Here is a 13,196-nt window from a genome sequence, read left to right as displayed (position 1 = left end):
ATAAATAAATATTTTAAAAACTTTTTGGGAAATCTCTAAGGATATTTATTTCACCAAACTTTACTTTTTTAAAAGACAGATCACCAGATTAGGCTCAAGGCCTTTCCTTAACTGGAAAATCTATAAATCCATAGATTGTCCCTCTCCTCTTTTAGGAGAGGACAGTCAAATTTACAAGAGCAACACCTTCCCTTTCTTCCACCTAAAGTGGGGCCCTAAATAGATTACGATAGCTCAAGTTTGTTAATTGAAGCTGCAATTAATACCGCTCTTACTTCTGATCAAGAAGTGGCATTGGAATATTGCTAGAGTCTTAGATCCATAATCAGAACTATGATGGAACACAGTTTTGAGAATATGAAAAGATACAAGGATACATGTGTGTGTGTGAGAGAGAGGGGCAAATAGAATGCTGCAAATTTTTTTTAACTTTAGTCTGAAAGCATTAATATTACTTATTAAAGAACTAGTAGTGGATGCAATCTTATTTTGCAAAGTAAGCCCTGCACCCCACAGATTTGACCACAAAAAGGAAAATTCCATCTCAAACTACAGCTTGACTGAACTCTCAGGTTTGGGAACTCTTTCTAGGTATTGAGGATAACCTTTACTGAGGCAAGAGGAATGACCAGAAAGCCTATTGCTGCCTGAACTCTCTCAATTGCACATTGACACCATCCCAAATACAACCTTTAAAAGCCTTTTTATTGCATAAGATGATACTTCCAATGCTCTTATTCACACAGCAGGTGTTAAACACAAGAGCACATAACAACTCTACAACTAGCAGGTCCAAAATGAATAGGTAACTTCAGGTGACTGTAAGAAGCACTGAAAAAAATAGCAAACATGTATTTTTCCAAGATACTCTGGGGCTTTTCTTGGAACATACTTTTAAAATACAAAGTGTTCTGCAAATGCTTAACACTTTATAAACATTCTCAGTCACATTTATTCCAAATCAGGGAGATGTATTGGGCCACACAGCCTAGCTTCTTTTGGATGGACAATTTTCAATGAGTTGTAAACACTCAGAATAAGAAAAGAAAGCATCACTACAAAAATAATGTTTAATTATGGTAATTATTGCTTGTAGTCAGTTTCCAATCAAATATATTAAATATGACATTATGACACATAAACAAGTACTGAATTCAACTCAATTTCATAGCAATCTGCATTTCATTGTACTATTAATCTCCTTCTAGTCAGATTTACTTTTGGCCTGACATTGTTTCTAATTCCCTTTTAGCTGAGCTTCAGTGAAAGTTTTGCAATAAGTGACAAGTGATGAATTAGTTTCTGATTGGCAAGAATAAACTTAATGTTGTAAGGCTAGAATGCTAATGTGCAGCCAAAGAATAGCTTCTAAACATTTTTAACTTGCTATAATTCTATAACTCTCGATGCCACTCTAGTGTTCTAGTTCTTTCCTAAACCAAATACATCTGGAAGAATTTCATCCACATCCATTGTGGATTTGGGCCACAAATCCAACATTTTCCTAAACCAAAATTTAACCTCAGAGCAAAAAGGGTTAGAATCATGATTAATTTACTACATGTTTTTTCACATCTTTCTGCTCTACCTGGAGCACTCTGAAGTGTCTAGAAAAACATACTGATACTAATAGTTATATAACAGAGGTCCTAATCAGTGAGTGTCCCACACTGCTCCTGTGACCCTGGCTACCCAATTTTCTTTACATGGTGAGTTGATTTAAGTCATGTGGCAAGTGCTAAAGTTTCTTCTGTGGAATGACATAGGAACACAAGTCATTGCTTGGCATGACTGCATCAAGGAACATTGCTGACAGCCAGGAGAGATCAAAAGCAGATCAAATTGCTTAACAAACTATATGTCACTGAAGTCAAAAAGGATAAAGTGGGAATCCTGGAGAGCTGTGAAATCTAGGAGCAACAGATGGAGCCAAACTCACTTGATTTGTTAGTAAGAGGATCTACTTGTTCTTTGGTCATCTATCTTACCAAAAAAAAAATCTGCTATATAAGTGCTATCCTTTGGATCTGTATTATTTAAAAAACTGAAATTTCTATTCATCTTGGAACAGGCAAATGGCATGCTTCTAAAACTCCTTGGGATTTGCAATTTTAATCTGAAATACTAGAGGAGATTTTCTTTTCCAAAATTTTACAAACTGCCAAGGCATAGAGCTCATAAACACTTGAAAATGGACAATAGCCTTGACAGTCAAAAGGGAAGAAAGTATAGAAGTTTGAATGAGTCCTTTTTCTTTTTAAACAGTCAGCATAACTCTAATACAAAGATAAACCCAAACTCCAAACTGCAAAAGAACACGTTAACAAAATAATTTTACAGAATCATGAAGATTATTTATATCTGCCTGTCTCTGTGTATACTACTGACATCTTTAGATGGAAAAACACTGCAGTAGTAAAATGAACTGCTATTGTTACAGCCATTAACCTTTTTTTTTAATAATAACTGTCCTCTACTTTATGGGTATTCTTTTGAGTTTTTTTAAATGAAATTTACCTTTGAATAATGATCATGGAAAGTTTTCTAAGACAGCAATAGTATATCTGCAGAAGACTTTTTTTCTGGGTGAATCAATATCTCCTTCCCACATTGTAATAAGCATGATCTCACTGCATGGTTTTCAATGTATTTGAAACTAGCATTAAACTGTTAGTGCCTGCATCAGTATTATCTAAAAGTTTCAGTTTCCCTGTGACAAAGAACAAATTAAACACCCACCCTCACCAAATGGTGAAATGCATTCACAAAATCTGCCATCTAATTCCTGATGAATGTAAGTCCAAGGTTACAGTCCACATCACAGTATAAAATTCTAATGTATTCTGGGCACTTATTTCTATGTCTCTAAAGTCAGTGTTTCCCAGGAATAATCAGTACTTATTTAATCACACTGAATTCAAAAGAATAAGTTCATATTTAGAATTTTGTCAGAATTTTCTCAGCATCATACAACCCTCTTCCTGTTCAAACATTTGATAAAGCCCTTTCTAGCTCTAGTAACTCAAGATTCCACACATTCATTAGTAAATCTGGTAGTTGACTTTAAGTAAATGAAGAGAAAAATAGCCCCTTGGAAGTAATTTGGTAAAACTTGTACTCTATTTAGAAATTATTGTAATTGAGACAGGCTATTCTATCTCACTGAAATCATCACAACAATTAAGCAATCAGAATACACAGAATTTTTAGTGCATTACTAAATTTTACTACTACTGCTCTTGTGGTCATGAAATCTTTTAAGACAAATGGTTTTTAATTTGACTTGTCACTTTTCTTTGAAAAAGAAAGTCAACACAAAGCATTTTGCATATCTGGAGACTATTAAGAAGTCATTACTGATATTTAAGTCTGGTGTTGAAACTGTCACTTCATATTCAGGATAGGATGAAGCTGCTGGTGCTGTCCCCAAAAATGTTTGCACCAAATGCAATAGAGAAAGAGCAATGGTGCTTGTAGCTATTCTTCAGTTTCATTAACTGCAAAACAGACTGACAAGAGACTCTTGAGCCTAAGGGTTGGATTGTAAGCACAGAAAGAATTCAACTGCCATCTGAAGGCAGATTGAAGCGTGTAATTTCCATTTTTACAGAACCCTTGCTTTGATCACTACACAGTGTGGATTTATTCCACAAGAGATTCACGTCTTTGTGCAAATTTCAATTTTGACGTGAAAATATTCAACCATTCCTGTACAAAAAAACATTTTTGGTGAATTTGTGAGGAATTTGTGAGGAAATGTATATTTATTCACATGCACCTGAATTCAAGTATCTTTTTGAAATAAGACCTAAGTATCTTCTACATGTGCCAGTTTACATGTCAGTTCTGAGATTATCTAGAAGTTGCAAGAAGTTTTCATTACTGAATTCTGAGACTTTTTCCCCCTAGGTAGGTCAGGAGCAGTAAATGGATGATACTACTGTTCATTCCTCAGTGTCACCCTGAATGACTTTGATACAACTTTAAATACTAAAAATACTAAATACTTTAAATACTCAAAATATTTAAAATAATTTTTAAAATATCCAAACAGAAAGTTTCATAGCAGCAAAAAGAGAAGGTCAGATATCATTTGGTAACCATGTTATGTTTTTGTTGTAATAGAAAACCTCCCATTCTAGGTCGTCCAGGGATTAATGGATTACCAAACCATTCCTAGGTCTCTAGAGGCACAGCATTTAAAAGCAGCAAGGCAACAGTAATATCACTCCTTGATTTGCATTTCTCCCTCAAAGATTTAGCACAGTAATGTAACTGACCAGTTTAGCAGAGATTTTTTGCAGTAATATTGAAGATCATGGATGATTTGTGCAAACTACACTTACTTAACAAATTCAGTATTTAGATCCCCATGTTAATAAGAAATATATGATAACTATTCCTCATTAAAGTCTAGCAAATATATCTTAGACTTGCTGAATTCACTTAAAGAGAACATTTCATAAGAGAAAAAATACTTCCTTTGCATATTACTGTTCAGTAAAATCCAGATATTTCAAGCGTCTTTAACAATGTCATACATATTATTTTCTCTGCTAGATGGTAGTTTAGACCTGGTTATAAACTTTTTTTTTTTTTATCATCATGGACATGGTCCAACAATTTGCAGCACTTTTTATGGTCAAAGATTTGAAATCCGCTTACACAACAGGAAAACTAAATTAGTTTTTTGGTTTGGTTTTGAAACAGAAGATTTAACCTAACTGTTTTGATGCTGTTTAATTTAAAAACCTCCTACAGGTTATCTACACAAAATTATGGATAATGGCATAAATGGTTATAGAAAAGCAAATTAAAGAGGCAAACTACTAATTGAAAAGTTAAAAACACACAACTATTTTTACAGTAACATCTAATTTCTCAAAATGATACAAACAAGAATAGAAGAGATATAATGGTAACATTAATCTAGGTTCTGTACCTCGCAAATCTTTCTTCATTTTGCGGAGATCTTTTTGAAAATCATCAAACTTCAGTTGTGAAGCCTGGAAGAGATCTTGTGGATCCGGAAGAGGAAAGATGCATTGTTCCCTTCCAGCATCCTGATGAATAAACAAATGAACAGTTACCTAGTGCTCATTACTTTTGTTCTATACTAAAATATATAACTGAAATCCCAGAGAATATTTATACATATTTCTGCATCTCACTAACAGAAAAGCAAATTTAGTAAGATGGGCCGCTTAATCTGAATTTAACAGAGTTAATTTTAATTTTCACTCACCTCATCAAAATTACGCAAATAATATGAGACAATGTACGATAGAAGACTTCTGCTGTTGTCCTGTATAGAAGAGGATAGAGTTTGCTGTGTTACTGAAACTCACAGAAAAAAAAAATCAGAAAAAATAATTCTGATAAATTTCTAATATTTTCTAATATCTAATATGATAAAATTCTAATATTTAGTGTATAAAAAATACTTTTTTGGTTTGGTCTCTTCATTAAAAAAAACCAAAACAAAACAAAAATTGAAACATACAAAAAAACCACCCAAACCAATAAGAAGCATAGTATTGCTTCTAATTACAAAAACAAACCACACCCTGCAGTTCCATTTAATCATTAAATAAATGAAGAAAGAGAAAACACTAATGTAACACACTCCTCATATTTTTAATTCTATCTGATTGCAAATCAAACCCTTACATTCTGAAATTTCCCAAGAAGGAAAAGAGAAATTGTTTCTGGGTTCATGTATATACAAGTTCATTTGCAACACTACAACTACAACCAAAGCACAGTTAAATTAAACAAAGAAAGTTTTTTAAAAAATGGAATTTGGGGGGCTGGGGGGAGCATTGGGGGAGCTTTTTAATTGCTTCTCCTCTGTAAGCTCTCTAATGAAACTTCAGCAAAAAAATCTTCCATTTGAAGAGGATTTCTGACAGAATTAAGTTTTCAGATATTTTCAGAAAAGGATTTTTTAAGAACTTTCCTGACTGATCAGTCGCAAATGAACTGAAAATATATCTTCCAACTGAAAGCGTAACAGTCATAATATTTTCAGCAAATTACGTACTGAAGTCTTGAGTTACCAAACTAAATTTAGTGTGCCTAAATTTCCTACTGATCAGAGCTCTAAAACTGGCGCTGTACTGGATTTAGAGTCAATTTGAAGTAAGCTGTTCTGAAGCGTCATTCACATCACTGCTCCCATGGTTTACCAAAGAAACCAGCATGCAAGAAGGAAATTCCTCCATCCATTTAAAAAGGCAAATGGCTGACATGCTCTCTCAACTCAGGGTTAAAGCTCTGCTCACATCACCTAAACCAGCAGCTAAAACATGTATGTTTAGTGAGGGACCAAGAATGGAAATCAACACTTTTTTCCTGCCATTTGCAGAATTGAAGATCTTGACAGCGACTCGCCAGACAGATGTAGCAACACATTTTAAGGCTCAAGAGTTATTGCTATAATCTGTCACATGCAGATAAGGTTTTTCATTAGCCATAGAAACTCTAAGATTGTTTTCTTGTAAACAAAGCAGGTATTTGAATGCAACCCCAAAATGATTAACTGAAGACAAAAAGTGCTGGTAACACACAAATTAGAGTTTAGCACTGAGCAAGAAAAAACACTACTTATCATTGTCTCTACTGAGATGACTACACTAGACAGATCTTGAATCAAGAACTCCTTTACTCAGGTGGCTACATGTTCCATTGTCAAATACAAACCCTGTAATCATGGTATACATGAAGAATGAATTTTGGGTTATCCCAAATGCTCTGGATGCCTATCCAATCATTTTTAGGAGTGATATTTTTCCCCTCACAAATATTTTGAATCAGCATGGAACTCCTTCCACTTCCGTAATAATTTTTTAACAGCAAGATCATAGTATTGCTTCTAATTACAAGAAAAGTTGAAATGATGAAGTGTACTGAAAATCAAATTTACATCAAACTAAGAATTAAAACATAATTTTAAGTATTTTTGTTTGTACAGTAGTGAAAAGAGATGGTTAATTTTTATAATTCTACAGAAATGCATCCAACTCTAGAAGTGTGATCAGGTAAGCATAGTAGCAAAAGAAGTCCCTTCTACATGCCTTCATAAGCTTCACACCATTCACTTAGAAACAAAGTAATTTTCAGAGATTTTTAACCTTCTCAGGCCTTCAGGAAGTCTTGAATCTACTTACACTGCTCTTGACATCTTTCAGTTTTGGCAGAATATCTAGTCCAAACCCATCAGCCTGTCCTCGTGTCCTGTTTCCACCATTCATGTAATTCCCAAAGGCAAGAACCAAACCAAGAACCCGCATAACTCCTGATTCATTCTTCAATGTCTAAAATACAGAGAAAAAATTCTGTTCAAAGTCCAATAAATATTTATGGTTAATGAATAGATTTGTTGATGTTGTGTTTAGAAATAATACTTGTATAAAGACTCAGATAAAGGAAGTTACCTTCTACTGCAACATGCAGAAGTAGAGCAATGTTAATATGTAATTTTATATATATGGAGAATATTATCTCAAAAATGGGTACTTAGAAAAAATAACAGAAAATCTGGACAGTATTACCAGACATGACCCGTTAAGAAAAACAAAATAGCAATCCTTAACTGATACTGACATTGTGAATGACATTTAATTTCACAGAAAATTCATCAACAAGTTAATAAAACACCGAGGTTGAACAATTAAAAACATTAAATAAAAGATATTACATAGTAAACCGTAAAACAGTTGAAATGGTTCTAAGTTATTAAAATACTGATTAAATCTGCATTCTAAAGCTATGTATTTGTTTTTCATGGAACTGCAAAATTTCAGTAATCTCTTCTGACTAGATATAACATTGCTATCTCTAGATATCAGAGATATTACTAAGTTGCACATTTCTCAACCAACACAATGTTAGCTGAACTGGCATTCCTTTGAAAAAGAGTGATAATGGTGACTGTGAAAAGAGAAGATTTTGCTTTAACAAAAGGAGAGGGTGCATGGTTTTCCAGAGACTGATACACACTGATGGCAAAGCATTATATAATTTAGTAGCAAAGGCTAATCTTAAAATTCACTTTGATGTTAAAGTACAATCATAAAATGTAAAATTCTGCTATCCTTCAGATTTTAAATATTTGAAATACCAAAGTAAATAAAGTGAAAACTTTTGAAATATGAGCAAAGCTTGACAAGATTAAAAATCAGAAATTTAGATTTGTTTTTTTACGGAGCACAACCTACCTCACACAGTTTCTGTAACAATTCAAGTTTGCGACGGATTGAACCAATGCTTTCTGAAAATGTTGATTGGAACAGGATGCAAAACACACGTTCTGAAAAGTTGGGAATCAGTGAGAGTTCATAGAGGAACCTGAAGAAGTGATTAAAAAAAATTTGAGTCACTGTCAGTAGGTACAGGCTTTGGGGGGTTTTTCATACATATTTTACTACATAAGTGAAAGTTTTCTAAGTGAGCAAAACTGCTCTGTCATAAATATGTTCTTACTGTTCTGGCTTATCCAAAGACTTGGCATTTTCTTTTTCCTTGGATGCCTTGCTATGCTTTTCTATTTTTTCAAGTTCATCTGATTGTGCTCTCTGGAATAAAGGAAAAAAAAACAAAAAACAAAAAATGGTTTTGACAGGTCAAACAAGAGACAGAAATATGCCCTTGTAACAGAAATCAAATTCATAGAGTTTTCTTTCTAGCATCTGTTTATGGTAAAACTATAGGAGTCCACAAAGTATAAAGTCCACAAAGTTTAACTATATATAGATCTGCTGGAGAATAGAATATCTTGCAAATAATAATATTGACTACTAGCAGTCTGCAAAGTATTGACTCATCCAATGATGCACTGAGACAATGATCTTCATTCCCAATTCCTCTTCTTTGCTCATTTATGAGATGTTTGAATTGAAGGACTCAAGAGGAGAGTTATATTTCTGTTCACAAATTTGTTGGGTTGCATTTGAATGTGATCTGATCTTTAAATAGGTATTTAAATAATACATTTTCTTAAATAAATGCAAGCAGTTTTTTTTACTGCAATTTAAATTTTCTTTGGGATTTGAAAAAACACTTAGGAAAAAAAACACATTTATAAGGGAACTATCATACATATAATACATGAGAACTACTGCATAATTCTTTGCAGTAAAATTAATTTCATTTTTGCTTTAATAAGGAAAAAAAAAAGAATACATATCAACTGCCTAGCTTCTTGAAGAACTCTGTGGCACACTGTGAAGTCTCTTCAATATTCCAATCAATAGAATCTGAGCTTCACCATTTTTTTTTCCTGTGCTCCAAGCTGGTAAAAATTTTTTCCAAACAGTAGTACTGAAAAATGGAATGGCATGGAAAGGAATAAAAATGAAAAGAAAATTTCTCCTTCTGACCCTTTTTTTGACAATCATAGCAGTTTCCAAGAGAGATCCAAAACATTAATCTGCCCAAGAGTTTAAAAAAAAGTGTATCTACCTTTATTCCTTTAAGAAAAATTACGCTCATTTTTTAACTTTCTCCACCACAGAATTTGAAGACAACAGTGAAAAATTATATTTTAATCACTCAGATAATGCCAAAATATAAGAAATGCTGCACCTGCATTCTCTCTTGAATGCTTTTGCAGAATTAGAAGAAGAGCTGTTTCAAATCATTATGCCTACTCCATTAGGAACTTGAAACCAGAAATTTGAGTTTGGACACTTTCTGAAGTTGTTGAACATCTTCCCATGTGAAAAGGCTGAAAATACTGATGTGAAGCAGAAAGATGAAGAGATTGAAGAGTCATATAGCAAAAGCCCTTCAGAGTTTCTCCTAATACTTCAAGAAGCCTGGAAATAATGCAAAGTCATCTGTCTATGATGCCACATATTCTAGTATTTAGTCAGCATTTCTGTGGATGCTCTTCAAAGGTCATCTCTAAAGTTGTCCTATCTTATATATTAAATACTTCAACAGGTTGCAAATATTGCAAATATATATTTTTTGTCCAGCAATAAACTTTTTTCTGGACACCAAGAAATTAAATTTGTGGCAGTACCTGTACCAAAGATTAATAGAATAGCTGAGGTTTGAAAGGACCCCTGGAGACTGTCAAGGTGAACACTGACAAAAACCAGAGGCAGCTCGAGAAGCTTGCTCAGTATCACATCCTGCCAGGTTTTGAATATGTCCAGGGATGGAGACCTGATGCCTTCTCTAGGCAGCCAGATCTAGTGCTTCAAACTCAGGAGGCCCTCTATGTCTTGTCCTTATGTCGGGCATCCCTGAATCTTGATATGTGCTCTTTAGTCCCCCTCCCCAGTGAGGTATTTATATGTACATACTGGTAAGATTGCTCTGAGCTTTCTCTTTTCCAGACTGAGCAAATCAAGCTGTCTCCCAGCCTCTCCTTGAACAACACTTCTCCAAGCCTTTAACCATGACTGCTGTTCTGTGCTAGCCTTGCTCCAATGTGTCACTGCCTCTTGCCCTGGAGAGGCCACACCTGCACACAGCATCCTAAATGTGGTCCCACTAGTGCTGAGCAGGTCACTTCCCTTGACCTGTTTGGGCCTCCCTTTATCTGCTTGTTTGTATGGCATCAGACCTTTCTCAGTTAACAAGGGCTAGGCTGAGGCTTGTTCACCAGTTTTTAATTTTAGAATACTGGCAGTGGCCATTCATAACACTCAGTTACATGAATTCCCTACCCCAGTTTTACTTCAGTGTGGGGAAAGAAACTTGGGGATTCATCCTCCAAAGGCACTTTTCTGCATAAAGTCAAGGCAGATATAGGATCTGTGAATATAATTACTGCAGCAATTGTTTCTTGTACAATGCTATCCTGAGAAGAATGTTTCCAAGATACTAGGATCAGAAAATTTAATCAATTTTTAATCCTATTTTAGAAGACTTTTCCAGGATAAGGACTAGAAAAAGACAACTAACTGCAGAAGTATTAACTGAAATATTGCATGTGCTGTTGGGGAGAAGGCTTGGGTTTGGTTTTGTGTTAAAAATGCCAATGTAAATGGGACATGGAACACTCTTACTCAGGTGAGAGTTAAAAGAAAACAAAGTTTCCATCACTTCTCAAATCAGTAAGTCCTCTCTTGGCAACAGGCAAAATCTACAGATTTTAGAAGCTGGAAGGATGCCAAGAGAGGTAGCATCGTTCCAGTGGTCACGTCATCAGAGCTCTAGGTGTGCAAATGACATGACTGTAGGAGGAGCTATTTTATTTATTCAACTTGTATTTCAAAAACTTCATGTAGTCAATTTACACTTTTTTTTACACTAAGTTTTTGAAAAAAAGCCCAGTTTTTTATAAAAGTAAACTAGTTCTCATGCTAACAAATTAAACTAATTTCCATTATTTCTGGTCACTCTTTAAATTATCTTCTCTCCTGTTAAACTGAAGGAAAATCACTTAACATTTTTTTCATGACAGCTAAAAAGAAGTAAGTATTTTATCATGGAGCATAAACCTAAACGGTTATTTGCAAATATTTTAGAATAAATACTCAGAGTTCTCTCTCTCACAGCCCTATTCACAGACTGAAATATTAGAGTGCTTATCACAGCAATCTAGCACATACTTGCATGTTCAAGCTCTTGATGTTTCTGCACCAAATCCCACGGGCAAAGGTTAGGCAGACTCCCTATTCCTTATTTAAGCCATTATTCTCAGGTTGTGTACGCAAACAAGTAACAACTGTCAGAGATACAAAGGCTAAGCATGATCCACTCACGGGCAGGCCAGAGCAAAACTCAAGAGAGAAAGTTTACACCCTCCACCAAAATCAAGAAGTTGAAGTATACAGCCCAAGTTCAGACTCAAATTGGAATTTCAAGTCACTAATTAGGGCTCAGTTATCCAGACTTGTGATCAATGGTACTTTAAATTCTGACAGAAAAGGAATACTGTGTCTAATGCACAGGTATTGTCAAAAATAATTTCTCAGAATTTTACCAGATTTCTTTATTATTAATGCCTATTTTTTCTCCAATTTACAGATGGATAATTTTTAAAAAAGCATTTATATTGCCTTCCAAATGTGTGTCAAGAGAGAACACATTCAATAAATACTTATCATAAAAGTCATTAACCTGATAGCATTAGCATCTCTTTGAATGTTACTGCTCTTTCTTTCCTTGATTTTTTGGTAGATATAGATATATATAGCATCAAAAGTGGAAAAAACAATATAATGTAATAGAATTTGATAATAACTATATCTAAAATCAGACAGAAAAAAAATCTGTATTAAATTACTGCAAAAATATTCTTCTTCAGTTTAATTCTTTTCCCATTTTCTTCCAGAGTATGAATTTAGCCAGTATTTACTCTTACCAAATTTCATAAGGGCCCTTTTTCCATCTCACAACATAAATCTCATACATATCCTGGTTCACTTTTTCTTTCCTTACAACAGAAGCCTAGCTCTGAGTTGAGGTCATTTTAAATGAAATTTTATTTTTTTGCAAACTTCACTTTAAAAGTTTGTGTTCTATCTTTCAAAAATAATAAGTGAGTTGTCTAAGGAATTTTGTCAATAGCAGATGAAACAAGGATATACAGAGATACCCTGGTTAATAATAAATACCATATTCTTTTAAAGCTGGATCATCAGAACTCAGTATAGTTATAGTTTGTAAGTACAGTTTGGCTTTGCCAAAAAAAAAAAAAACACAAAAAACATCACATTGTAATTGCTAGTTTAAAATAAGAAAAAAAATCACAAGAAATAATAGAGGAGAAAGTTTGAATCTTAAGGGCAGAGAAGTGTGATGCACTTCAGACTTGTGGATGCCCTTTCTCTCCAGCAAAGGCATTTTGAGGTTTTTGAAAGCATCGACCTAAGTCTTTTAAAGATGAAGACAGTGTGGGCAATTTACTGGGAGCCTAATTATGAAAATATGCATGTTTCTTTTGTGATGTAAAAAGGGCAAAATGAAAGATGATAAATTATTCTATAGCATTTTAAATCCACTTTTATACAACTGTTTCCATGACATAGCAAAGACAAAAGCAGAAGCAGACATACCTTGTTTCAGTGATGCTTAAGCTACAACCCCAGCTGCTAAGAGGCAATCTGTTTCAAAGTAAGCATTCACTGATTTGCCAGTTGCTACATTTCTCATCAGAACCAATATGTCCTAACACCACACAGCAACTGGAATGTTTACCTGCCTTCTCTCTCTCTAATTATAGCTATCACCTGATT

The 13,196-nt window shown here is 34.1% G+C and overlaps 1 protein-coding gene across 4 annotated transcripts in view; it reads right to left on the bottom strand.

Moving 5' to 3' along the window:
- The window catches only part of FMN2 (formin 2), a 151,603-nt gene that overhangs the window by 51,493 nt on the left and 86,914 nt on the right, over window positions 1-13,196 (bottom strand). For all 4 annotated transcript variants that reach the window (XM_074537542.1, XM_074537540.1, XM_074537543.1 and 1 more), the window contains 5 exons: window positions 8,485-8,576; window positions 8,220-8,349; window positions 7,170-7,316; window positions 5,246-5,305; window positions 4,943-5,063 (listed from right to left, as the gene is read on the bottom strand). In XM_074537542.1, coding sequence (XP_074393643.1) covers window positions 4,943-5,063; window positions 5,246-5,305; window positions 7,170-7,316; window positions 8,220-8,349; window positions 8,485-8,576 — 550 coding nt within the window. The remainder of the gene's footprint in view (window positions 1-4,942; window positions 5,064-5,245; window positions 5,306-7,169; window positions 7,317-8,219; window positions 8,350-8,484; window positions 8,577-13,196) is intronic.

Source organism: Zonotrichia albicollis, chromosome 3, assembly GCF_047830755.1.
Source record: "Zonotrichia albicollis isolate bZonAlb1 chromosome 3, bZonAlb1.hap1, whole genome shotgun sequence".
In the NCBI taxonomy this organism is placed as follows: Eukaryota; Metazoa; Chordata; class Aves; order Passeriformes; family Passerellidae; genus Zonotrichia; species Zonotrichia albicollis.
Note: the sequence above shows the minus strand (reverse complement) of the source record. Positions and strands in the feature narration are given on the sequence as shown.